The sequence below is a fragment of the Cetorhinus maximus genome, chromosome 15 (assembly GCF_964194155.1).
Source record: "Cetorhinus maximus chromosome 15, sCetMax3.hap1.1, whole genome shotgun sequence".
Lineage (NCBI taxonomy): Eukaryota > Metazoa > Chordata > Chondrichthyes > Lamniformes > Cetorhinidae > Cetorhinus > Cetorhinus maximus.
Window position 1 is genome coordinate 7,466,821 of NC_135893.1, and position 26,993 is coordinate 7,493,813.

The 26,993-nt window shown below is 45.7% G+C and overlaps 1 protein-coding gene across 4 annotated transcripts in view; it reads right to left on the minus strand.

Moving 5' to 3' along the window:
• h6pd (hexose-6-phosphate dehydrogenase (glucose 1-dehydrogenase)) overlaps positions 1-26,993 on the minus strand; it is a 73,520-nt gene that overhangs the window by 23,260 nt on the left and 23,267 nt on the right. For all 4 annotated transcript variants that reach the window (XM_078557828.1, XM_078557825.1, XM_078557827.1 and 1 more), the window contains exon 4: positions 1,111-1,380. In XM_078557828.1, the coding sequence (XP_078413954.1) occupies positions 1,111-1,380 (270 nt within the window). The remainder of the gene's footprint in view (positions 1-1,110; positions 1,381-26,993) is intronic.

Below are 26,993 nucleotides of genomic sequence, written 5' to 3' on the forward strand. Positions count from 1 at the left end.
CGCATTTTAACAAAGCCTGAACTTCCCTTCTGATCGTGTTGCACTGGTTTGGCAGATTAATCTCCGGAATTTGACAACCTTCCTCAGCTTTTGGGTTCCTGTTGCGGTGCCTCAACTCAAGACTCACCCTGGAAAGGAGCTGTGCCGATGGGCAGGAGGGTCAGCCAACCAGTGGACACAGGTGGAAGAGAACTGGCCAGAGAACTGGGGGGGAGCGGATGAGGATTATTTGTGAACACAGCGAGTTGTCATGATGTGGAATGCACTGCCCAGAAGACACGCAGATTCAATAGTAACTATTAAATTTGCAGAGCTGTGGGGGATGAGGAGAGACGTGGGACTAATTCAATGGCTCTTTCAAATCAAGCGGCCACAAGCTCTTTATCAAAGCTTTTGATCACCTGCTCTAATATCTTCTTCATCGGTGTTAATTTTTATCTGATAAAGCGCCTGTGAAGAGCCTAGCGATGTTTTTGCTACATTAAGGCACTATGTAAATGCGAGTTGTTGGTATTGACCTTGACCTGTGTTTGCACTGTGGTCTCGCCTCCAACAGCAAGAGCAGCTGGGTACAGAGGAAGACACCATCACCATCACCATCACCCACCAAACTGGGTATGCTGGAGCGAGCGTGTGAGCGACCCTGCACCCTGAAGGCAGGCAGCATTTGTTTTCTTTCATGGGATGGGATGCCCATCCCTAATTGCCCTTGTTCAGAGGGCATTTAAGAGTCAACCACATTGCTGTGGGTCTGGAGTCACATGTAGGCCAGACCGGGTAAAGGCGGCAGACTTCCTTCCCCTGAAGGACATTAGTGAACCAGATGGGTCTCTACGACAATCGGCAATGGTTTCATGGTCATCATCAGCCTTTTAATTCCAGACTTTTACTGAATTCAGACTTCACCATCGGCCGTGGTGGGATTTGAACCTGGGTCTTCCCGGAGAGTTGGCCTGGGGTCTCTGGAATACTAGTCCAGAGACAATATCACTACGCTAACGCCAGCAGCAGTGGCCAGGTAAATAGCAAGGGAGCTTAAAAGTTCCACCGTGTGCTGTGTTAGTCAGTGAGGGGGGGGTAAGGTCAGGGATGAGTAAATAATACACTTACCAGCAAAGGTTGGAACGTTGCTTATGTAACCAGCTGGCTTCTGCAGCTCATGTCTGACCTCAGCATTGTACGCTTGATATTGGCCAGTAACCGCGCGCCTCTTATCGAGTTTTTCCAGGCTGGCATACACCTTCATTTTGTTTCTGTGAATCTCTTCGGAGTCGCTGATATTTACTGGGGTCTCCATGGCGACAAAGGTCAGGATTTCTGTCAGGTGGTTCTGAATAACGTCACAAATGACACCGTACTGCTCGTAAAAGCTTGTGCGGCCTGAGGAGAGAGAGGCGTTAGACATTAATGATCCTGAACGGGACAGATGCACATTTAAAATTTAAATCCTCCACGGTTTAATGGCCAGAGGCCTCAGGGCATTTGCGATTTGCTACTTTGGAATCTGCTGTTAAGGCACTGGAGAAATGTCTGCTGAGGCTGTATCTCGACAGCTCGCTTAGAGTCAGAGAATCTTACAGCACAGAGCGAAGCCACTGGGTCCATCGTAGCTCTTTGAAAGAGCTATCTAATTGGGTCCCACACCCCTCCTCGTTCACAGAATTGTTACGGTGCAGAAGGAGACCATTCGGCCCATCGCGCCTGCGCCGGCTCTCCGAACGAGCAACTCACTAGTGACATTCCCCTGCCTTCTCCCCGTAACCCTGCACACTCTCCCTTTTCAGGTAAGAGTCTAATTCCCTTCTGACTGCTTCAACTGAAGCTGCCTCCACCCCACTCTCAGGCCGTGCATTCCGAACCCTAACCACTCGCTGCGTGAAGAAGGTTCTCCTCCTGTCGCTTTCGCTTCTTTTACTAAACTTCCCACAGCCCTGAAAATTTTTACCATTTTAAGCTTTTCAATGAACTCTTGGAAGACACTGTTGAATCTGGTTCCCTTCGGGCAGTGCATTCCGGACCGTGACGACTTGCTGTGTTGAAAAACATTCCCATCGACTCTCCCAAATTCTCCGTGTCCACTGCTTGCTGACTCTCCAGCCGCCGTTTGGAACAATTCCTTTTCAGGGGCGAGTCTGAGTTAAGCCCCAACCAAAGGAGCCAAAGAGCCAAAGGTCAAGCTCGGGGAAACCAGTTTTCCAAGCCAGGGCCAAAACAATCCAACATGGTCGGAAAGGTGATGCAGGCTCTGTTAAAACACACGCCTGTCACCCAGCTCCATACTAATGGGGGTTTCTGTCAGTGAGGCAATTTGATGAGCACCTTCAGGGTACGACTCGGTTGTGTGGCGCTGTGTAAGAGAGAAGACTTTTGTTACGCTGCACTCTGACGTCTGGATTGCTATCCCCTAGGATGAATTGGAAAAATAGTGACACGTTTTGTGATGGCAATCGCATGGCTCGTGTGTTTGAAAGCAAGGGGAGCTGATGATACATATTGCATTGCCTAATACTAAAACATCGCGCCCTGCGATGTACCTCCGTTGATGAGCGATGGAAGAAATCAGTCAAAGTTTGCTTTCCTGATAGGAAACGCACACGTGGTCATCGGGGGGGAAACATGGTGGGGGTTCGATTGTGACGCCTTCCACAGTCGAATAACTGTTAAGCTAGGTTCACACACAGAAAATCCTTGCTTGGGCATGGTTCTGCGGGGCTGTGGAACTGTATTCCGTGGAGGGTCGGTGTCTTTAGGAGGTGGGGGAGAGAACTGAAAGAGAGCTGTTCTGCTTTGCCAGATCCTGTCGTCACAATTTCTGTCTATTCCATGAACTGCAACATGTGCTGAACACTAATGTTACAAAACAGCACCACCTGGAGGCTAAAGGAAGGTACAGTGCAGTCTGAGCAGCCAAGTGATGGTTTCAGTTTGGATTCTCAGTAGACAATTAACCCCATTTAGTTTCCTTTTTCTTTGCTGGTTTGGTTATTTTCCGTCTTTTTTGATTCTGAATGGCAGCTGTTTCTCGTTCTGCCACTCACACCTCCTCTAGGCACATTTTTTATTCGCTTACCTGGCCCATTACCACGCCCTTTGACCTTGCATCATGAAACCTCTTATTGTTTAACCTCTCCTGCCTTCCACCCTCTCACAGACCTTCCCTCCTGTCCTTTCCCTGCTCTTCCTCCTCTCGCTTGCTCAAAACCTATTATATTTCTAACTTTTCCCGATTCCGAAGAAAGGACCAGGATTGTTAACTCTGCTCGTCTCTCTACAAACGGCGCTGGGCTTGCTGAGCGTTTCCAGCATTTTCTGTCTTATTTCAGTTAACCTGATCCAACTATTTCCAAGATAATACTTTTCTAAGAACCATTCGCAAAATATTTACTTGGTTATTCAACCCTAAATATTCTTGCAATGTTAATTAAATAAAGTTCACATTAAATAAAGTTATACAATACAAACACATGAACATACAAATGAAGAGCAGGAGTAGGCCATTCAGCCCCTCGAGCCTGCTCCGCCATTCAATAAGATCATGGCTGATCTGAATGTGGCCTCAACTCCACATTCCACCTATCCCCAATAACCTTCGAATCCCTTGTTAGTCGGGTCTATCTACCTCTGCCTTAAAAATATTCGATGACCCTGCCTCCGATGCTCTCTGGGGGAGAGAGTTCCAAAGATCCATGACCCTCTGGGAGAAAGAATTTCTCCTCATCTCCATCTGAAATGGGAGGCCCTTTATTTTTAAAACTGTGTCCCCTAGTTCTAGTCCCACCCACATGGGGAAACATCCTTTCAGCACCCACCCTGTTAAGTCCCCTCAGGATCTTATATGTTTCAGTAAGATCATCTCTCAATCTTCTAACCTCCAATGGGTACAGGCCCAGTCAGTCCAACCTTTCCCCGTTAGGTGAGACCCCATCCCAAGTGTCAGTCGACTTGTGTAGTCGTGCTTATGTAGTCTCATCCTCAATAAGATACTTGTACAGAATTACTTTTATCAATTTAATTGCTAGCCTTCGTAGTTATTCATTTACAAGCAAAGTCCTCCTGAGGAAAGCTTTGGCGACAAAAGCAAACTATTGTCTCGTTCCTCGTTTGTAATGTAAGTTTATAGCTAATGAGATGCTTGACTGGGAGCTATGGTAGTTGATCGGACAACTTACCTGCGAAACTCTCCCCTGTCACCTCTTACTGAGTTAATACAGTTTTACATTGCAGGAGGTAACTGACCAGAGCAATGTAGCTCTCCCCCTGCATCGTCCACGCTCCCTGCAATTATATCAATACCTAAGAAACCAACTGCATGGAGAAAGGCTTGCAGTTTGATGGCATCTTTCGCCACTGCAAGAGCTCTCCAAGCACATTATAGGCACTTTTAAATTGTAGTCACTGTTGCAATGTAGGAAACGTGGCACTCAATTTGGGTACAGGAAGCTCCCACAAACAGCAATGTGATAACGACTGGATAATTTTCTTTGTGATGCTCATTGGGGGATAAATATTGACCAAGGCACTTCTTTGGTGGTCATCTGAGAAGACAAACGAAGCTTCAGTTTAATGTCTCATCCGAAGACAGTGCCTTCTACAGTGCAGCACTCCCTCACTAGCACACTGGAGTGTCGACCTTGATTTTTGCGCTTATGTTCTGGATTAGGGCTTGGACTCACAATCTTCTGACTCAGCGCTGAGAGTACTACCCACTGAGCCACGGGAGGAAACTTGGCATCCATTTCCTGTGTTTATAATGGGTCAGAGACTGGATCCCTCATCCCACAGCACAAGGCAGCGCTAGGGCCTTCTGACTGTATTTACATTGAAATCATTCTGTAGATGGGGTGGGGGTGGGGGTGGGGAGTGTGGGGAAGACTAACAATAGACAAATATTGACGGAGTTCCACCTCCCTCACGTGAAAGCTTCTATAATTGGGCCAATGGCCTGCATCAGATTGCAGTGTTACCGGTTACTCCGAGTGAACCTGTGGCCCTAGAATAGTGAGAAAGGGAATCCAGCGCCTGTCCACTTTGCGCCGCAGGGGTAGGGTTTTTAGGTCGGTGCGTGGGCGCGATCGGAGGGCCCGGGAACAGACCCACCACCCGCGATCAGCCCCCAACCACGAGCCAATTAACAGCCAGCTAGCGGGAAGCGCGCACTGAAATGCCCAGCGTTGCTGGAGTGGGGGCAGGAGGAGGGCGTGCACTGGCATAAGCAAGGGTGCGGTGGGGAGTGTGTGGAATGAAAGCCCCTCGAAGGCAGGGGGCAGCCTCGGGGAGTTGTGAAGAATTTAAAAGCAATAAATAAAGATTTCAAAATCCGGGGAAAAAACGCCCATGCATCAAGAATAAGTCACCGGTCACTTTGTCCGTACGTTTTTACTTTTTAAAAATTTAATAACGGAAACTTCATCCCCCCCCCGCCCCCCCTCTCGAGTGAGGTTTCATCGAAAATGCAAAGTCCGCCCGGCAGATTCACCCGTCCGCCAGCCATAAGGTTGGACGGGCCGTGAAATATCGCGGACATCTGGAACTTTAATGGGCTCATTTGCCCTCTTCATTGTCAGCGGGCACGATTCCAGCTTTTGCACGCACGCGCAGGCTGAAAGATCGCTCGAGCGCGGGATCACGTCGGGACGCTTGCCCGATGTCATCTCGCGCTGTTTTACGTTTGAGCGGGTCGGGCGCACGCCCGCAGGCCAAGCTAAAAATCCTGCCCCGTGATTCTGCCAGTGTGCAACAGTAAGGAATGTGACAGTACACACATTCTCCAACTCTACTGGATTCAGCTTCACACCAGTGCTAAACCTGTGGCCTGTGTGACTCCGAAAGCAACTCTTAAATCAGGCCCTGACTCTGGATTCGGACTGCATTTGCACTGCAACAGTACCGTCCATGAAAAGTGACAGTGCTTCACTCCAAAGAATTGTGCACAAAAATCTAGGCTGATACTCCAGTGCCGGTACTGAGGGTGTGCTGCACTGTTGGAGGTGCCATTTTTCGGATGAGCTGTTAAACGAAGGCCCCTTCTGCTCTCTCTAGGTGGATGTTAACGATCCAAGGCACTGTTCAATCAAGGACAGGGGAGACCTCCCTGGTGTGCTGTCCAATACTTACTCCTCAATCGGCGTCATTAAAAAATATAGTCTATCTGGCCATTGTCACACGGCTGTTTGTGGGAGTTTGCTGTGAGCAAATTGGTTGCCAGGTTTCCAAATTACAACAACAGCGACTACACTTCAAAACTACTTCATCGGCTGTAAAGTGCTTGGGACGTCCTGAGGTCATGCGGGCGCTATAAAAATGCAAGTCCTTCTTTGACACAGCATTACAGTTATATTCTAACGGTGCCATAAACTCATCAGTTGGTTTGGGACAAACAGCTTGGGGTTCAAAAAGGAAAAAACAAGTGTATTAGCACGGGATCCAATTTACACTTTGTGGCTTTCAGCCTCAAATCCAAAGATTCCCTCTGAGATTTATTTTCTTGATGAGAATTTGAAATTGTCCCAGTTCATCCTCATCTTCTGGATGCCAGAAAGATTATTGTAATTTAGCAATTTATTAGGAGAATATTTATAGTACTAGTTCGCTGAGGAGGATCAGATAGAATAATTCATGATAATAAATTGCATTTGATTAACATTCTGAAGGTATGATCCAAGCAATTTATTGGTGCTCAGTGATACAGGATTATTTATGAAATGATTAATTTAGTAACAGGATACTTACGTGGGAATATTTATTGAGTTAAGGTCAAATCCATTAACCTTTGAAGGACATGGAGGAAATGTTCACTTATTGGAATAGACCAACCAAATAATTTATTGGGGGGGAGGGAATATAATGATCGAGTGAATCATTTTCCTTACAGTTGGGAGAATTGTAGGACAGGGAGTGTCAAATATCAGACCTGGCACTGAGTTGAACTGCAACCATTAACCGAGGTGTCGGCTTGCTCAGAGGGAGCACTCTCGCCTTTCAGTCAGAAGGTTGAGCGTTTGAGCCCCACTCCATTGATTTGAGTGGATACTCTGCACCGACATTTCAGTGTAGTACTGAGGGTCTGCTGCAGTGTCAAAGGTGTGCCCCTTCAGATGAGTTATTGACCCAAGGTCCCATCTGCTCTCTCACATGGACGCAACAGATTGCGTGACATTATTCAGAGAAAAGCAGGGGCGGTCTCCTGGTAACCTGAGTCACATTTATTCCCTCAACCAGCACACCCACTATTTAGTTAGTATTTCATTTTTGTTTGTGGGAGCTTGCTGTGCACAAGTTGGCAACGCCATTTCCTACATTACAATAGGGGCTACACTTTATTGGCTGTGAAGCGCTTTGGGATAGCTTGAGGTTAGGTGCTATACAAATGCAAGTTCTTTCCTCAAACTCATCAAGTAAAAGGGGAAGGCTGTCAGGGAATTACATCCTAATTACGGTTTATTACATCCCAAAATACAGTGGCAGCTTGGGTAACAATCACAAATTGAGCACATTAGTACTGTCAATTAAAACATACTGTTTGCCAAGCAGGCACTGATGAGCAGCTGAGCGTCCACATAAGGAAGAGGTCCAAAAAAATGTTGAATTGAATGAGACAAATGACAACTGAGAGGGGGGATGGATTCTACAAAGTAGAACAGTGGAGTTGCATGCCACATAGTGGGAGGTCAACAGGATGCCAAGAACATGTGAGTAGGTTTGTATCCTAGTGAACAGGACAAAGCAGCACACCTGATCACACCCCATCCAGCACCTTAAACATTCACTCCCTCCACCACTGACACACACTGGCAGCAGTGTGTGCCAACTACAAGATGCACTGCAGCAACTCACCAAGCCTCCTTCGACAGCACCTTCCAAACGCATAACCTCTACCACCTAGAGTGAAAAGGGCAGCAGCCACATGGGAACACCACCACCTGCAAGTTCCCCTCCAAGCCGCTCACCATCCTGACTTGGAACTATACGAACAAACGAACGAGGAGCAGGAGTAGGCCATTCGGCCCCTCAAGCCTGCTCTGCCATTTAATAAGATTACGGTTGATCTGATAGTAACCTTAAACCTGCATCCCCCCTACCCCCGATAACCTATCACCCCCTTGCTTACCAAGAATCTATCCACCTCTGCCTTAAAAATATTCAAAGACTCTGCATTCACCGCCTTTTCAGGAAGAGGGTTCCAGAGACTCACGGCCCTCAGAGAAAATATTTCACCTCATCTCCGTTTTAAATGGGCGACCCCTTATTTTTAAAAAGTGACCCCTAGTTCTAGATTCTCCCACAAGAGGAAACATCCTGTCCACATCCACCCTGTCAAAACCCCTCAGGATCTTATTTGTTTCAATCAAGTCACCCCTTCCTCTTCTAAACTCCAGTGGATACAAGCCTAACCCGTCCAACCTTTCGTCATAAGACAACCTGCCCATTTCAGGTATTAGTCTGGTAAACCTTCTCTGAACTACTTCCAATGCATTTACATCCTTCTTTAAATAAGGTGACCATTACTGTACATAGCACTCCAGATGTGGTCTCACTAGTGCTCTGTGTAACGGAAGCATAACCTCCCTACTTTTGTATTCAATTTCCCTCTTAATAAACGATAACATTCTATTAGCTTTCCTAATAACTTGCTGTACCTGCGTACTAGCCTTTTATGATTCATGCGCTAAGGCACTCAGATCCCTCTGCATCTCAGAGCGCTGCAATCTCTCACCATTTAGACAATGTGCTTCTCTTCTATTCTTCCTCCCAAAATGGACAATTTCACATTTTCCCACATTATACTACATTTGCCAGATCTTTGCCCATTCACTTAATCCATCTATATCTTTTTGTAGTCTCCTTTTGTCTTCTTCACAACTTACTTTCCTTTGTGTCATCAGCAAATTTGGCAACCATCCCATCCAACCCTTCCTCCAAGTCATTTATATAAATTGTAAACAGTTGAGATCCCAGCACTGATCCATGTGGCACACCACTCGTTACATCTTGCCAACCTGAAAAATACCCATTTATGCCTACTCTCTGCTTCCTGTTGGCCAGCCAATCTTCCACCCATGCCAATATGTTACCCCCTATACCATGAGCCTTTATTTCATGCAATAACCTTTGATGTGGCAATTTATCGAATGCCTTCTGGAAATCTAAGTACAGTACATCCACCGGTTCCCCTTTATCCACATCACCTGTTACTTCCTCAAAGAACTCCATGGGATGAAGAACTGTAGCTATGAGAATAGATGGGAGAGGTTGGGACTGTTTACCTTGGAGAAAAGAAGGCTGAGAGGAGACTTGATAGAGGTATTCAAGGTGCTGAGGGGTATGGACAGGGTAAGTAGTGAGAAACTGTTTCCACTCAAGAAAGCATCAAGAACTAGAGGGCACAGATTCAAAATAATTGGCAAAAGGAGTAAATGTGAAGTGAGGAAAGAATTTTTCACCCAGAGGATAGTTGGAGTCTGGAACAAAGTTCCTGAAAGGGTGATGGAGGCAGGTTCGATCGAGGTATTCAAAAGGGAATTGGATTGCTACCTGAAAAGAGAGAATGTGCAAGGTTAAGGCAGGCGAGTGGGACTAGGTGGAATGCTGTTTGAGAGAGCCAGTGCAGACTCGATGGGCCAAATGGCCTCCTTCTGCACTGGAAAGATAATGTGATACTGTACTGTGAATTCCAATAAGTTGTTTAAACATAATTTCCCTTTCACAAAACCATGTTGACTCTGCCTGATTACCTTGAACTTATCCAAGTGCCCTGCTATAGCTTCTTTAATAATAGCTTCTAACATTTTCCCTATGACAGATGTTAAGCTAACTAGCCTGTACTTTCCTGCTTTCTGTCTTCCTCCTTTTTTGTATAATGGAGTTACATTTGCCATCTTCCAATCTGATGGAACCTTTCCCAAATCTAGGAAGTTTCGAAAAATTAAAAGCAACACATCAACTATCTCACTAGCCACTTCTTTTAAGACCCGAGGATAAAGTCCATCAGGACCCGGACACTTGTCAGCCTGCAACTCCAATAATTTACTCAGTACCACTTCTTTGCTGATTGTAATTTTCCTGAGTTCCTCCCTCTCTTCCATTTCCTGATTTATAGCTACTTCTGGAATGTTACTTTTATCCTCTATAGTAAAATACCTGTTCAATTCGTCTGCCACTTCCTTGTTTTCCATTATCAATTCCTTCACTGTCGCTGGGTCAAAATCCCGGAACCCTTCCTAACAATACATGGGCTTCAAGAAGGCAGCTCGCCATCATCTTCTCCAGGGCAATTAGGGATGGGCAATAAATGCTGGCCTAGCCAGAGACACCCACACCCATGAATGAATAAATTTTTTTAAAAAGGCCTGCAAAATCAATCTTGATGGACTGGAAACTGTCCAGAGAGCCAAGCACCATCTTACCCGTTTTCTCAACTCTCGAATGGCCAACATTCTGAGGAGAGCAAAGAAAATGCTTCAAAAACACTCTGAAGCTCTCCTCGAAGTGCAGCAGCATTGACATTAATGACCGGGACGAGCTTGTTGCCAATCACTCAGAATGGCCATTGAGCTGCATCATGTTTGGAGGCCCAATTGTCTTAATGATGAGGCTGGGCAGCGGCAGAGAAGGAATCAACTCCTGCACTCCGGATCGCATTACCTCTCGGGATGTCCTGTCCCATGTGCCCAAGGGACTGCAGGTTGAGAATCGTCCCGTTCAGTCACACGAGGGCTCACAGCAGAAACTCGCGACCCTGAGTAGATGTCATCCTCGAATCGAGGGACAGGTGACGACGTCAACGACAAACAGGCCATGCCTGGGATCGCCATGTAATCAATGGCTGGACATCCAGGGCCATCCAAGACGCTGATCTGAAGGATGATCAGCAAAGGGTCATTTATATCAAGAGTCTGACAGGAAACCAAAACGTAGGGTGGAACTGTCAGCACCGCCAAGGTTGGAAACAGAGGCAAACAGGACCTAAAGGTTGTGAGGCCAGCCGGTGTGTCACTTCCCTAACCCTGTTCCCATTGTTGGCCATTTTGGCTGAAGCAGGATCAGGGCCCAGCAAGGCCGCCTGTCCTTACGAGCTGGGCAGGCAATTCGGCTTGTTAAGAGCCTTGTTAAGGGCAAGTAATGGAGGTTGACTGGGGTTTTTCAGTCGGCCTCCAATTTCCTGACGTAACGAGGTGCGGTTTTAACTGCCTGGAGGCGGGCACCCAGCGGCAGGTCAGGGTTCCAGTGCTCCAGGCATGCCTACAGGCCCTCCCTGTCTGCCTGGGTGTATGTGCAACCAGAAGCTACCCTATAGAGGAGCTCCCCTGTCCCTGCCAATACAGTGGCTGCTTCCTGTATTTTTTTATTCACTCTTTTGGAAAAGAGGCTAGAAGGGCACCTCCATGTTGAAGCATCCTCTCAGTTACTTACCTTCTACTGTAGCTGGGAACTTTGCTGAATATGGAAGATTCCCCCCTCCTACCCCGGTCCAAATTCCAGGTCAGTGACTGTTTCCCCCTCGGGGTGGGTTTGGGACCAGGAAACAGGCCCGGCTCCTGTTTCCCATCCCCAAAGCAAAAATTCAGCCCGTGATGTGCAAACACACTTCCAGAGCAACACCGATATATTGAATACAATAGAAAAATACTGCGGATGCTGTAAATCTGAAATAAAACCAAAAATTGCCAGAAATACTGAGCAAGCCAGACACCTTTCATCATCATGAGTTCTGATGAAAAGTCATTGACCTGAAACATTAACTCCATTTCTCTCCACCGATATATTTAAGTTTCCATTAAATTTGCTCCCAATGTAGTCAAACGCATTCATGTTAGTGTTAAAGGAGTATATTTATACTGTACGACCCCAGCCCCATTTATAGTATGTGGACATCCCAATATTTTCAATGAGAAGAGCCTGAATTAAGTAAATATGTTACAGTGTCAAGGCTCCAACAACTAAACTCTGGCAATATAACCCAAAGTTCAAATTTGAACTAGTTATGGGTTATATTGCCAAGGTTTAGTTGTTGGAGCCTTGACACTGTAACATATTTACTTAATTGAGGCTCTTCTCATTTAAAATATTCATTCCTCCAGATGATCTCATAATATTGTACATTAATTAAGCAGGTATAAAATGTAAGCACCTCCAGTGGTGTGAAAGATTTCTGGTTCTGTGAAATGAGCTCAGAAAACAAAGTTCTGTGCATGGTCATTGAATCACAAAATTGTTACAGCACAGGAGGAGGCCATTTGGCCCATCGTGTGTCCACCGGCTCTCCAATGAGCACTCAGAGCCATTTTCCTGCCTTTTCCCCGTAACCCTGCACATTGTTTCTATTTGAATAATCATCCGATGCCCACTTGAATGCCTCGATTGAACCTGCCTCCACCACACTTCCAGGAAGCGCATTCCAGACCCGAACCACTCGTTGCGTGAAAAAGTTTTTCCTCACATCACATTTGCTTCTTTTGCAAATCATTTTAAACCTGTGCCCTCGTGTTCTCAATCCTTTTAGGAGCGGGAACAGTTTCTCCCTATCTACTCTGTCCAGCCCCCTCATGATTTTGAACATCTCTATCAAATCACCTCTTAGCCTTCTCCTCTCCAAGGAAAACAGTCCAATCTATCTTCATAACTGAAGTGCCTCATCCCTGGAACCACTCTGGTAAACCTCTTCTGCACTCTCTCCAATGTGTTCACATCCTTCCTATAGTGTGGCACCCAGAACTGTACACAATACTCCAGCTGAGGCCTAACCAGTGTCTCATATAAGTTCATCATAACCTCCCTGCTCTTGTACTTTGGCTGACTGCCCTGACTTTGAAGAAAGTCAAAGTTTAGGAGGGCTTTGAATTGAGAGGTAAGGAGAGTACCAGAGAGAACATAATTTTAGAGGAAGTGCATCTCTAACCAAGGACAGCAGGCTGAAGACTCAGGGTTCAGAATGGCCCTTTGTGTTTTAAACTATTGACTTTTTTCCAGGATGTACAGGCACAGATCTGTGATGAGAGTACGGTAACCTCTTTGTGGTATCTGCTATGGACCCTTATGTAAAATGCTTATTCTTCACTATATATTGAATTCTGATGTTTACTAGAATGGTTCCAGGGATGAGGGACTTCAGTTACGTGGATAGATTAGAGAAGCTGGGGCTGTTATCATTGGAGAAGAGGAGGTTGAGAAGAAATTTGATAGAGGTGTTCGAAATCGTGAAGGGTCTAGACAGAGTAGGCCAGGAGAAACTGATCCCATCGGCGGAAGGGTCAAATCCAGAGGACACCAATTTAAGGGGATTGGCTAAAGAACCAAAAGGAACATAAGGAAAAACCTTTTTGCACAGTGAGTGGTTACGATCTGGATTGCGCTGCCTGATAGGGTGGTGGAGGCAGATTCAATCGCGGCAATCTAAAAGGAATTAGATGAGTACTTGAAGGAAAAAAAATTGCGGGGGCTAGCTAGACCACTCTTGACCAGAGCTGGCAGAGGCTCAATGGGCTGAATGGCCTCTTTCTGTGCTGTAACCATTCTATGATTCCGTATTCCATTGATTTATTTATAAAAGTTTTAATTAGTTTTATTCTGTGAGGCCCTCCTTGCGTTTTGATATTTCCACCATTTCAGCTAAACTGATGATGGAGTGTCATCCAGGGTAAATCGTGTTAGGCCATTTAACACAAGCACATCGATTGCCAGGCCAGGATTTTGCAGACAATTTCAAGGTTGTGCCTTCTGAGAAACAGAGATCGTAAATGATGAGATTTGCTCACAGGAAACACTGCATAACACAGTGAAAGAGAATATGGCAAGTTTAAAGGCTGAACTGCAACATGTACAAACGGTTCTGCTTATGGAACAACTTCTCAAAATAAATCAATATTTCATCCAGCAAATGTTTTATAATGAAAGCCCGACATAGGACACGACCTATCACTGCACCCTGAATACTAAACATCTCTTCCAGAGGGCCCTGTGATGACACATTCAACAACCTTTCTCCTACCAGAGGGGGTTTCTTCATCAAGAATTCAGAGCTGAATGTTATCAGTAAATTTGTTAAGCCGTGTCTCGTAATGGGAACATTATCTGGAAAGTTAAACGTCTTCAGTGCTGACGTTACAATAGTTGGTGTTGGGGAATAGCAAAAGGTTATACAGAAAGTGATGGAGAGTTCTGGGCTCTAAACAGAGTAATGGACCATAATCCAGTTGAGGAAAGTTCACCTCACTCGAGCAAGCAGCTAAGATAATTCACTTGGTTGGATTGAGCTGAATTCATGTGAAGTCTTAACTTTGGACAATACATTTTTTTAGAGCCAGTTCGATTATCTGTATTCCCTGTGGTCAGCAGCCCATCCTGACAAATGGTGCAAGGCGAGGGATATTCTCACGTCCACTCCAATTTCCATCAGCATTAGCCCTCTTGAGCCATAACTGCTCGTAAAAAGCCAGAAAATTGCACCAGAAAATTGAATCCACCACCAAGTGTGTGTGTTTGTAGTTGACATACAGCAAATGTATTACTTCCTTATTGGATCTGACTAAAGAACATAACCAGCGCTAGGAGGCAAAGTGAACTAGGCAAGTTAAAAGTGACAAATGTCCTAAACCCTGTAACAGCTCAGTGCAAACTCCTTTCTGTCAGTTTTAGGATGGTATTGAATCTAAAGGTAACTACTTACTATCAGGAACTGGATTGGACCTTCTTTGGCTCCCCCCTCCCTTTCTTTCTTTGGTATGGAACATTTTAGGAACAGGAGAAGGCCATTCAGCCCCTTCAGCCTGTTCCGCCATTCAATTAAATCATGGCTGATCTGTATCTTCACCCCATCTGCCCACCTTGATTCGGTAATCCTCAATAGCCTCGCCTTCAAAAACCTATCACAGATGCTGACCCTCACTGGGGTAATGTTCCGTGGCCATCTGCACCCACATAAAACCTTAAATGCCCCAAGGGATCAATTTGTGAGCTTAGAACTAGAGAATTGGGAGGCTTTTCAACTGAGTAGAATTCCATTGCTAAGCATGACCCATTTCCCACCTGATGGCTCCAGAGACGGTGCAGTCACTGTGTATTGATGAGAAGCACAATCTCTGGCTGATTCCCACCTCTGCATCTCCAATCCCTTCATGCCCTCCCCTGCCCTGCCCAAAGATAGAAGCACTGAGGCCAATTGCACTGCTGCCAAGGCTGAAGCTGTTTTTTTAACATTTGCTAAAAGCAAATAGCGGGGGGGCGCTCTGAAATGGGGGTGAGAAATTTACACCCACAGTATTTGCCCTCTAGTTAGTCTTTCCCCTTAAAAGGTTGCCGATGTCCCAGCTTTTAAAAGCTCTGTTGCTCTGGACTCAATCCACCTTGAGAGAATCAGGTTTGCAAAGTCACATCCTATTACAGCGTGGCTAATCACAAAAGCCACACTGATTCACAGCATCCACGGCCCACACAAAAGTGCCTTTGTTTTCAGTTCAATATTTGCACTTGCACTGTAACCTTACTGAAGCCAACCTCCTCTGCTGAATTCGCCAGCGTTCAGCTTACCCTGGGAGATAAATTGGAAGCTGGAAGCTTTCCTCTGAAATCTGAGAAATACCAATTCCACCTTTCCTCAGAAATATATTCCTGGTGCCACAAATTTCCGATTGGAATAATCACCTTGTGTCACGGTGTTCGGTACATGACTTTTTGTTTCTCTCTCTCCGTTCTTTCGCGCGATGTGGGCGTCGCTGGCAAGGCTAGCATTTGTTGTCCATCCCTAATTACCCTTGAACTGAATGACTTGTTAGGCCACTTCAGAGGGCAGTTAAGAGTCAATGACATTGCTGTGGGTCTGGAGTCACGTGTAGGCCAGGCGGGGTAAGGATGGTAGATTTCCTTCCCTAAAGGACACCAGTGAACCGATGGTAGTTAGTGATGATGATAGTTTCACGGTCACCATTACTGAGATTAGCTTTTTATTCCAGATTTATTAATGGAGTTTAAATTCCAGCTGTATGGGTGGGATTTGTACTTACGTCCCCAGAGCATTAGCCTGGGCCTCTGGATTACTAGTCCAGTGCCCTTAACACTAAACCATCGTCACCGGCCACAACATATGCAGATGACACAAAGCTGGGTGGGAGGGTGAGCTGTGAAGAGGATGCAGAGATGCTTCAGTGTGATCTGGACAAGCTGAGTGAGTGGGCAAGTGCATGGCAGATGCAGGATAATGTGGATAAATGTGAGGTTATCCACTTTGGTAGCAAAAACAGGAAGGCAGATTATTATCTGAATGGCTATAAATTGAGAGAGGGGAATGTGCAACGAGACCTGGGTGTCCTTGTACACCAGTCGCTGAAGGTAAGCATGCAGGTGCAGCAGGCGGTAAAGAAGGCAAATGGCAAGTTGGCCTTCATAGCCAGAGGATTCGAGTACAGGAGCAGGGATGTCTTGCTGCAATTATACAGGTGAGACCACACCTGGAATATTGTGTGCAGTTTTGGTCTCCTTATCTGAGGAAGGATGTTCTTTCTATAGAGGGAGTGCAGCGAAGGTTTACCAGACTGATTCCTGGGATGGCGAGACTGACATGTGAGGAGAGATTGAGTCGATTAGGATTATATTCACTGGAGTTCAGAAGAATGAGGGGGGATCTCATAGAAACCTATAAAATTCTAACAGGACTAGACAGGGTAGATGCAGGAAGGATGGTCCTGATGGTGGGGGAGTCCAGAACCAGGGGTCACAGTCTGAGGATACAGGGTAGACTACTTAGGACTGAGATGAGGAGAAATTTCTTCACCCAGAGAGTGGTGAGCCTGTGGAATTTGCTACCACAGAAAGTAGTTGAGGCCAAAACATTGTATGTTTTCAAGAAGGAGTTAGATATAGCTCTTGGGGCGAAAGGGGTCAAAGGATTTGGGGAGAAACCGGGAGCAGGCTATTGAGTTGTATGATCAGCCATGATCATGATGAATGGTGGAGCAGGCTCGAAGGGCTGAATGGCCTACTCCTGCTCCTAGTTTCTATGTTTCTATATCCTTTTGGCATTCCTCCCTTGCTCCTCAGTATCCCAACTTATACTGTCTTTGTTTTGAGCAGTGAACGGACAGGGTAAGAAGTTGCCTGCGTCAACCCTCTTCTACTGGCAAGGTACAAGGATTCCACTGATGGCTCATCAAGTTTATCCAGCGATCCACACAGACTGGGAAAGCCCTACTTTCAACCTCTGAGGTTGGTGATCCCAGCAAAGGCAATGATAGGGGAGTCACAATTAGCCTCGGCACTTATAGCTTAGGACTGGGAAAATCGACATGCTTCCTGCTCTTGATGCCTGCTGGAAGTGTGGGCAGAAGATGGGGAAAAGATTGAGCTTGAATATAACGCCCAGTTCAAGCCTGCAAGGCTGTCTATGCTCGGGGATGGATATTGGATGCTTGGCACAGATACCAGAGGGCAGCTGGTGCTTTTGGAACTCAAGTCCATCAAGGGGCAGCGTCCATCGAGGAGGGAAAAAAAGGGCTTGAGGAGGAAGGAATGCTACCCTCCGCCTCTTAGCCATGGGACCATCGGTTTCTCAGTGTGCACGGGCCCTGTCTAACCTGTTTCAAAAGGAAAGAGCTTCGTGGAAAATTACTCAGCAAATCTCCATCCATTCAGGGAACAAGAAAACCAAAGGAGCTCAGTGCCACTTTAATCCACAAGCACAGCTCATGGCAACAGCAAACTGATGCAGCCAGCATTGATATGTGGTATATTTGCCAAACAAATGACAATGCATGTGCCAAACATTCCCTCTGAATAATGGCACTTTAATGCCTCTGGTTCACTCCCCATCTATTTCACTGTTCTCGCTGCAGAGAAGCAATTTCCATCGGCAAGCCCCCACCCGCTACGATGTGGAACTTTGCCTCCTGGGCTTGGTACAAGGGAAATAGTCCCACATAGGAAAACAGTCCTCCTTATCATACTGTACAAGGTGTCATATTTCACTGTCTGACACCAGATACCTGTTGTAACAAGCTAAACTGTTAAACAAGTTTATTCATGTAGCAAGTTATTCACGAAAGTGAGCAGTGAAAGGGAAATACTCAACAAATACTGCCGACATTCTAACTGGTTAATCAGTACACAAGCCTCTGAATTCTTGCAGAGCCGTCAGATGAAGTAATTCTTGAAAAGGACATATTCCTCAGAGATACTGAATACACTCTCAATGTGAGTTACGAGTGAAAGGTTACAGCGCTTAATTCATCGCAACAAAAGAAACCAATCATGTTGTAGTTGGCAGTTCTGTAGCATTTATTCCCAGGATCTGCCTCCGATTCAAAGGCAGTTTCCTTGTTCTCTTGAGATTGCAGGATGACTGCACAATTGGCAAACAATCTAACCAGTTCAACTGAAGTGATTCATCCAAATAGTTAGCAGGAAACGAATTGGTGGTGCATCAACTTTGAATGCTGTGCTATTAAGGAAAAAAAACCCCTTAGCATCTCAAAATAATTTATCCCCGTTAAAGAGGATCTGTGGCAGTAGCCCAGATATCTCGGGGCCGAACGCAGGATCCTGTAGCTGTGGTGGTGGGGACTGAGTGCAAGATAACCGCAATTATCTAAATCGTTTCTATACAATTCCTTTGTTGGCAGGAAGTGATCTCCACTCCTCGGACAGGACATCCAGCAAGTCAGCAGCTTTTAAAAAGCTGATCTGCGCAATGAAGGATGAGCTTCACATTTTCTAACTCCCTAACAGCACTCGAGGAAGACGGCACAGGACTGGCAGAGGCAGGGCTGCTTCTTTTGGGGTAGCAGCTCTGATGGTTGACGTTTCGAGTCCTCACGACTCTTGAAGGGTCATGAGGACTCGAAACGTCAACTGTGCTCTTCTCCGCCGATGCTGCCAGACCTGCTGAGTTTTTCCAGGTATTTTGTTATTTTTTGTTTTGGATTTCCAGCATCCGCAGTTTTTTTGTTTTTATTTCAGCTCTGAGGGTGTTGCTCCAGGAGCTGTTGCAAAGGAGGGGCTGTCTTCTTTCGAACTGAGGATCATCAGCAGCGAGGTCAGAACTTCCCGGAAGGAAGCCTCGGTGTGAGTCAACGAGGTATCGACATCCCGAGGTTAAGAGAACTAGCGTGTGCGGTGATTACCAAATCAGAATACACAAACGTTTCCTGTTTTTAATATATTTGGCCTTACGATGAAAGCCAGTCAGAGTTCGTTCTCACCTTGGCTCTGCTTTGCTGAAACTGCATGCACAGCAACGTTCAAAAATCAAAGCTGACACTCCAATGCAGCACCGAGGGGGTGCTGTATTGTCCGAGATGCTGTCTTTCGGATGAGACATTAAACGGAGGCCCCGTTTCTCTGCTCAGGTGGATGTAAGAAGGAACAGGCGTCCTGGCCAATATTTATCCCTCAATGAGATCACAAAAAACAGATGATCTGGTCATTATCACATTGCTGTTTGTGGGAGCTTGCTATGTGCAAATTGGCTGCCAGTTTCCGACATTACAACAGTGGTCACACTACAAGAAAGTACTTCATTGGCTGTAAAGCACTTTGAGATGTCCTGTGGTCGTGAAAATTGCTATATAAATGCAAGTCTTTTACACTGACAAGTTACAAGTCCATGCCACTGGGAGGCCCCTGTGTTGACACAAAAATGTAGTTGCAATGTCACAAATAAACACTGAAAGCTAGGACTATCAGCATCAGCCAACAAAAAGTACCAGCATGCTGCTTCCACTCACGCCAGATAGCTTGTAGGCTGGACACTTGTGTGGCATAATCCCCGAAACTCCAAATTCCAACAGATGTATGTTTTGCATCTGCTTTCAGGAATAAGGTTGCACATAACAGATGGCTACAAATATAGCCTGAAGGTCAAACTCACAAGTAACAGCCCTCAATTCCCTATGGGGAGAGAGCCCTTAAAAATTCTGTCAGGGGTTGAAAGAGGAAGTTAGAGGTTTTCTCTAATCTCAGGGCTAATACCAACCTTTGATAATTTTTCTTTCTCTTTCTGCTCACTCATTGACGAAGACATGCATTACAATACAGCATTATAATAAAACAACAACTTGCATTTATATAGCGCCTTGATGTAGCAAAACATCCTAAGGTGCTTCGCACAAGCATTATCAACCAAAATTTGACTTGGTGCCACATAAGTGGATCTTAGGACAGGTTTGGTCAATGGAGAAATTTAAGGAGGACATTCCAGAGCTTAGGGTTTAAGCAGTTGAAGGCAAGGCCACCAATGATCACGTAAATGCCCATGAGGAGACGCAGAGGTCATTGCCTGCCTTCTCTTCAATGGCTCACAGCACCCAACATCACTCGAGCAAGGACAAGGTCCAGCAGATGGAGCCAATTCAAGGGGCTTCCATCATTGAGTTGCAGGAGGAAGCATTGAGTAAATCACAGAGCATGAGAGCAGGGGGGATAATAGAAATGACAAGCAGAAACCTACAGGCTGCCTTGAACCTTGCTGAGCTGATAAGCCCAAAGGATGGACACTCCCCTATAAGGGTTCTATGTCCCAAAAAACCTTCAAATTGACACCTGTTTTAAATGTTCACTGGACAAACTTTAGCAGGTCAACGGACGCATGAAACATCAGCAACGTGTACAAAACCTTAATGGTGAAACTGGATGAAAAATTCAATCATTATCTGCTCACAAATTGCACAGAGGCATGTTCTGGGAGAAACAGGCTTAAGGCATGCTCACTCGACAGTTCAAGCCACCTCTTTGCCCAGCTGGGGCTAGCTCTACCAGCATGTCCAATCACGTAACTTATCTCCCAGAAAATATGCTATTAATGAAGTGAGAACTAGAGGAGTCATTGATAAAGGTGCCATTTTCATCACAGATAGCTCGTTAAGTGCACCCAGGACAAGTTATGGCCTGCTTGGCTGAATCACAAACTGGGCAAAGAGGAACAAGGCGGACAATATGTTTTGTATTCTTTATGAATGCAGCCACACCATCAATTGAAAACTTTCACATCCATAAATCATCTCCAAGCATTAATTTCCAAAGATTTCAGAGATCTTTGCCAAAATGTCAAGAAGAAAATATGTTCCCAGTTACATTCTGCCAGAAATGATCCAGTTTAAATAATGTATGATTCCAGCACTATTTAATTTATATTCAACCACATAGCAACACTCCTTGAAAAATTGTTTCAATTGATGGTTAAGAATAGCTAAGAAAGCTTTAGGCTAAAATGCCCAACACAGATCTCAAAGCTCTGGTCTCATTCTTCTGTTTAAAGGAGCTGAAGATCGTTGTAAATAGGTCAACTGCTCTGTGGACCTAAGATAAAAGCAAAATACTGCGGATGTTGGAAATCTGAAACAAAAACAGAAAATGCTGGAAAAACTCAGCAGGTCTGGCAGCATCTGTGGAGAGAGAAACAGAGTTAACGTTTTGAGTCCATGTGACTATCCATATATATCTCTCCACAGATGCTGCTAGACCTGCCTAGCGGGGGTCATACGGACTCGAAACGTTAACTCTGTTTCTCTCTCCACAGATGCTGCCAGACCTGCTGAGTTTTTCCAGCAATTTTCTGTTTTTGTGTCCTATGGACCTGGTGCACTGAACAAGTATCCAGTTTTGAATCAGGCTAAGGTGTAATCCCTGAAGTAGCAGGAGATAAAAAAAACTGACTCTTGATGGAGCAATGCCACAGGGAACTCCCCAACTAGTGGACACACTGTTTCAGCTATGGCCCTGGAGGCGTGACCTCATCCATGTCGCTTTGGGGAGAGAGGGGAGGTGCGAATGGCTTAAAAAGCAGGTGGCAAGTTGCCCTTGTGCCTCTGTGGCAGGCCTCTTAATAGCCAGTTTCCAACCACACTGGCAGAGACCTGGGAGCAAATTGACCACCTGCTCACCTTCTGACTCACACTTGGCGAGCGGCTAAGAGAGGAAACTGGATAAAAATAGACGCAGTTAACCAGGGCATTGAGAAAGAGAAATTGAATATCCTGCACATGCACATACACAGAGCAACAGCGAATCCACTGTCCCAGTTTCGCAAAGTTCCGACTTTGCAGCAAATGCTGACCGTTCATCTACTAATGTGTTCTGGGAAAGGAAAACAGAGGGTCAGCTCGACTCAGATCTCTAACTTGGAAAACGAATCATTTACTTTTGTTTAAGCCATTGAGATCGGTTGCACGGTCAAGGACAGGATTTAAGTAGCACTCTGGGAAGAGTGCGCTAACAGAGGTGTCCATACATCACACTCAATGACAGAAAACTGTATAGCTGAATGAAGCAGTGTTAGCTCTGCAAGTTGACTGCTGATGCTGTGCCTCCTGCCTTCGTGCTTTGCCAATTCACGTCAGCAGTCAGTGTTCCTTCCTCGTGTCACGGTCAATGCATGAAAGACTAATTAAATTAATCAATACTGTGGATCCACCAGTGCCTGGTGATTAGATGCAGAGAGACTGACTCAGCACTGACAAAGCTAGCCAAGCTGAACTGTGAGCATTCAGTGTGTCCCCTGAAACAAGACAGCAGAAGACAATGTGGTTCCTGGAATGGCTGCTTTCATGGAAAGCATGATTATCCTGCGTTGGACCTCAAGGGCACAACTTGTAATATTCTTTAGTGCATTTTGAAACTCCGGGGATCCAGAAGGTTTCTCAACGATACCCTGGCTCAGTGCTAGTCGCAAATAATAAAGCAAAAAGGGCCAATATTTTATTTCCATATTTCAAAGCTGCCGGACTTGGGTTCATCGTAGATAAGGTGTCAGGTGACTGCTACAGAGAGGTTTCAAAATCCCATGCTCCGATCAGCGTTGGAAAGTAGTTTTGCGTGCTGGGTGACTGCAGTCTCCTGCGGCTGCTAACTCTGCAGTTCACTGATCTTTCGGCACCAGATCGACACAGAATATGAAACAGGAAGATGAGGAGCTGGAACGGGTTACTGCAGTTCATTTGGTTTGGCCTCAACCGGTGCTTTTCAAGGTGCTTCCTCCATCAAAGGTCCCGTTACCCTGCCCAGTGCCTACCACCAACATCTGTGACTCCAGTGACCCCCCCCACCCTGTGCCACTTTAACAAAACCTAGTTTTCAAGCCCTAACCCATCTCCTTTTCACTCTGGATGCACAGTCATTCCATGGCTACCCCGCAGCAGGATGACACACACACACCCTAACCCACCACCAGCCTCCTCCAACTGGCTGAACGTGTTCTCACATCCAACAGCTTGTCTTTTAACTCCTCTCACTTCCTCCAGGAAACAGGTGTTGCTATGGGAACCAAGCGATGTTCATCTTTTGTAAGATACACTGAACGCTCTTTGCTCCAGCCCGACTCAGGGCTTCTTGCTGACCTTTCTTTCCTATCAAATTGAAGATATCAGCGCTGCTTCCTGCTCTTCCCTGGATCTAGACCATTTCCCAAAAGAGGCATTACATCCCGTAACTATGTGAGGGAGGGACCTGTTATCTGTTTTGGGCAACTGCTAGAAACACTGGGAGAACAGCCCAACTCAATTCCTGGTTGGATGTTTTTTGGGCAAGCTTGGGATGCAGAATGTTGACCCCTGAAATCGGGCTTCAGTGCGTTCAGTTTACATCAGTAAAGCAGACACAACATGGTCCAATTTCTACCCCTTCGTCCTCTGGCATTCTACACTGTTCCTGTGAAACTCAACAAAAGCTGAAGGGGTGGAACATCACCGTGGTATGATGCAGACCTCTGGCCTGAATATTGACACTAACACCTTTAGGCCTTAACTGTAGCTCCACTTTTCTCTCTGGTAGGAAGTCCTGCAATGTTGAATGGGCGTAGCATAGTTTCTGAGGATTGGGCGAGGGGAGCGCGTTTGGAGCAGGTTGGCGCCTGTGGTGAGGGCCCGACGTCAAACATGGTGCTGGTGAGACAGTCGATCTGCTTTTCTCTTCCACCTGGCTTCTTGGTCACGGGAGCAGTTTCTCACGTGGGCCATTTCCACTTGCTCATCCCCCACCCTTTTAGACATCCGCGCATGCTGCGTGTCTCACATTTATGTCATTAATTTCTCTCATTATGCCTCTTATTTCCTCAGGCTGCATATTCATTTCTTGTGCATTACCTAAGCACATTACTGGTAATTCTAATCCTTTTTCTCAACGTGGTACTTTCTTCCTCCCCATCCCCCCCATTACATTCCCCTAGTTATGTTCCTTTTTTAAATGCTGTTCATTATTCACATCTCCCCATTCCGGATCCCAAAAATGTGAACTTGTCTGCTTTCTCCACAGAGGCTAGTATTTTCTGATTTTCAGCATCAGCAACATTTTGTTCATTCATGTTTAGATTTCCTTGTCCATTTGTAGTCATAAGATGAGCTGACTGACTTATGAAGAGTCTGCATGTGGGACAGGCCAAGGTTGATCATCTTGTCTGAAGAGACAACTAAATGGGTTCCTTTACACACACACACTTCGTTATTCAGCATAGAAGTAATTCTCACATCCACTAATTCCTAATTTGCTGTCACACAGGTTTTCTACTTCATTATCTAGGAGACTCTAACATTCTTTTTTTTTTCCCCAGTCAGAATGAATTTTGTTCCTAATATCTCACATGCTATGCAGGTTGAAATTTTGGACTGATGCTTGAGGCATGTCCGTGGACTTGGGAACTGTCAGTCTGCTGCCTGATGATTCGAGATCATAGAATCATCGGGTGCAGAAGAGGCCCTTCGGCCCATCGAGTCTGCACCGACACATGGGAAACACCTGACCTACCTACCTAATCCCATTTACCAGCACTTGGCCCATAGCCTTGAATGTTATGACGTGCCAAGTGCTCATCCAGGTACTTTTTAAAGGACGTGAGGCAACCCGCCTCCACCAACCTCCCAGGCTGTGCATTCCAGACCGTCACCACCCTCTGGGTAAAAAAGTTTTTCATCACATCCCCCCTAAGCCTCCTGCCCCTCACCTTGAACTTATGCCCCCTTGTGACTGGCCCTTTAACTAAGGGGAACAGCTGCTCCCTATCCACCCTGTCCATGCCCCTCATAATCTTGTACACCTCAATCAGGTCGCCCCTCAGTCTTCTCTGCTCCAACGAAAACAACCCAAGTCTATCCAACCTCTTTTCATAATTTAAATGTTTCATCCCAGGTAACATCCTGGTGAATCTCCTCTGCACTCCCTCCAGTGCAATCATATCCTTCCTACAATGTGGCGACCAGAACTGCACACAATACTCCAGCTGTGGCCTCACCAAGGTTCTATACAACTCCAACATGACCTCCCTACTTTTGTAATCTATGCCTTGATTGATAAAGGCAAGTGTCCCATATGCCTTTTTCACCACCCCACTAACATGCCCCTCTGCCTTCAGAGATCTATGGACACACACGCCAAGGTCCCTTTGTTCCTCAGAACTTCCTAGTGTCATGCTGTTCATTGAATACTTCCTTGTCAAATTACTCCTTCCAAAGTGTATCACCTCACACTTTTCAGGGTTAAATTCCATCTGCCACTTATCTGCCCATTTGACCATCCCGTCTATATCTTCCCGTAGCCCAAGACACTCAACCTCACTGTTAACCACCCAGCCAATCTTTGTGCCATCCGCAAACTTACTAATCCTACCCCCCACATAGTCATCTATGTGGTTTATATAAATGACAAATAATAGGGGACACAGCACAGATCCCTGTGGTATGCCACTGGGCACTGGCTTCCAGTCACTAAACCATCCTTCTGTCATCGCCCTCTGTCTCCTACAACTAAGCCAATTTTGAATCCACCTTATCAAATTACCCTCTATCCCATGTGCATTTGCCTTCTTTATAAGTCTCCCAGTGGGACCTTGTCAAAGGCTTTGCTGAAATCCATATAAACCAAATCAACTGCACTACCCTCATCTACACACCTGGTCACCTCCTCAAAAAATTCAATCAAATTTGTTAGGCATGACCTCCCTCTGACAAAGCCATGCTGACTATCCCTGATCAAACCTTGCCTCCCCAAGTGGAGGTAAATACTCTCCTTCAGAACTTTCTCCAATAGTTTCCCTACCAGTGACGTGAGACTCACTGGCCTGTAGTTCCCTGGCTTATTTCTACAACCCTCCTTAAATAGCGGAACCACATTAGCTGTTCTCCAGTCCCCTGGCACCTTCCCCATGGCCAGAGAGGTATTTTGGTCAGAGCCCCTGCGATGATTGACATTTAACTCATATTGGCTTATCACATAGAATTACACAGAACTTACAGTTTGAAACAGACCAGTGGTCCATGCCAGTCTTTGTGCACCACACAAGCCTCCTCGATTTTAATAAAGGAGCCATGTTTGCTCATGCACTTTGAATTCTGAGCTGTCTCTGGTTATTTGAAGTCCCAAGAACCTCACACCTCCCAATCTACTTCACCACCCAATCAGCATAACATTCTATTTCTTTCTCCCTCATGTCCTTATCTAGCTTCACATTAAGCACATCTTAGTGTAGTTGAGGCGAATAACAAAGGAGTAGCAAGTTCTACATTCTAACCAGTCTCTGGGTAACATAGGGACATGAAACAGGAACATCGAGCCTATTCCACCATTCAATGTTCAGTCCAACTAGCTCATGGTGATGTAGTGAGGGTCTTGCAGGTGCAGATAGCGCTCCTAACATGCTGACAGGGTTAGGTGAAGTCAAGCTGTAGTTGGGCATGGACTATTTGGGCCAAGTGGCCTATTTCTATGCTGTAATTTGTAGGTAAACCTACCTTTGGCAACCCAAGGGATAGGGGATTTGAAGTTAAGCTGTTTGCTTTTTTGACGGATGAGGTGAAAAAATTTATTGGGGAATTGAAATTAATCCAGTGACAGGGACTGCTTCAAGCACACTGGGAAAGATTAAATATTAAAATAGAAAGATTTTTTTCAGTGAGCAGACAGAAAATCTCAGCATCCATCTGACATTGAAATTTTCCAATCATCCTCTCGGCACGCTTTCTGCAACAGTTGGGATTTCTTTATTCACTGAATGAAAAGAAATAAAAGCTTGTCTGCCAGACAATTCT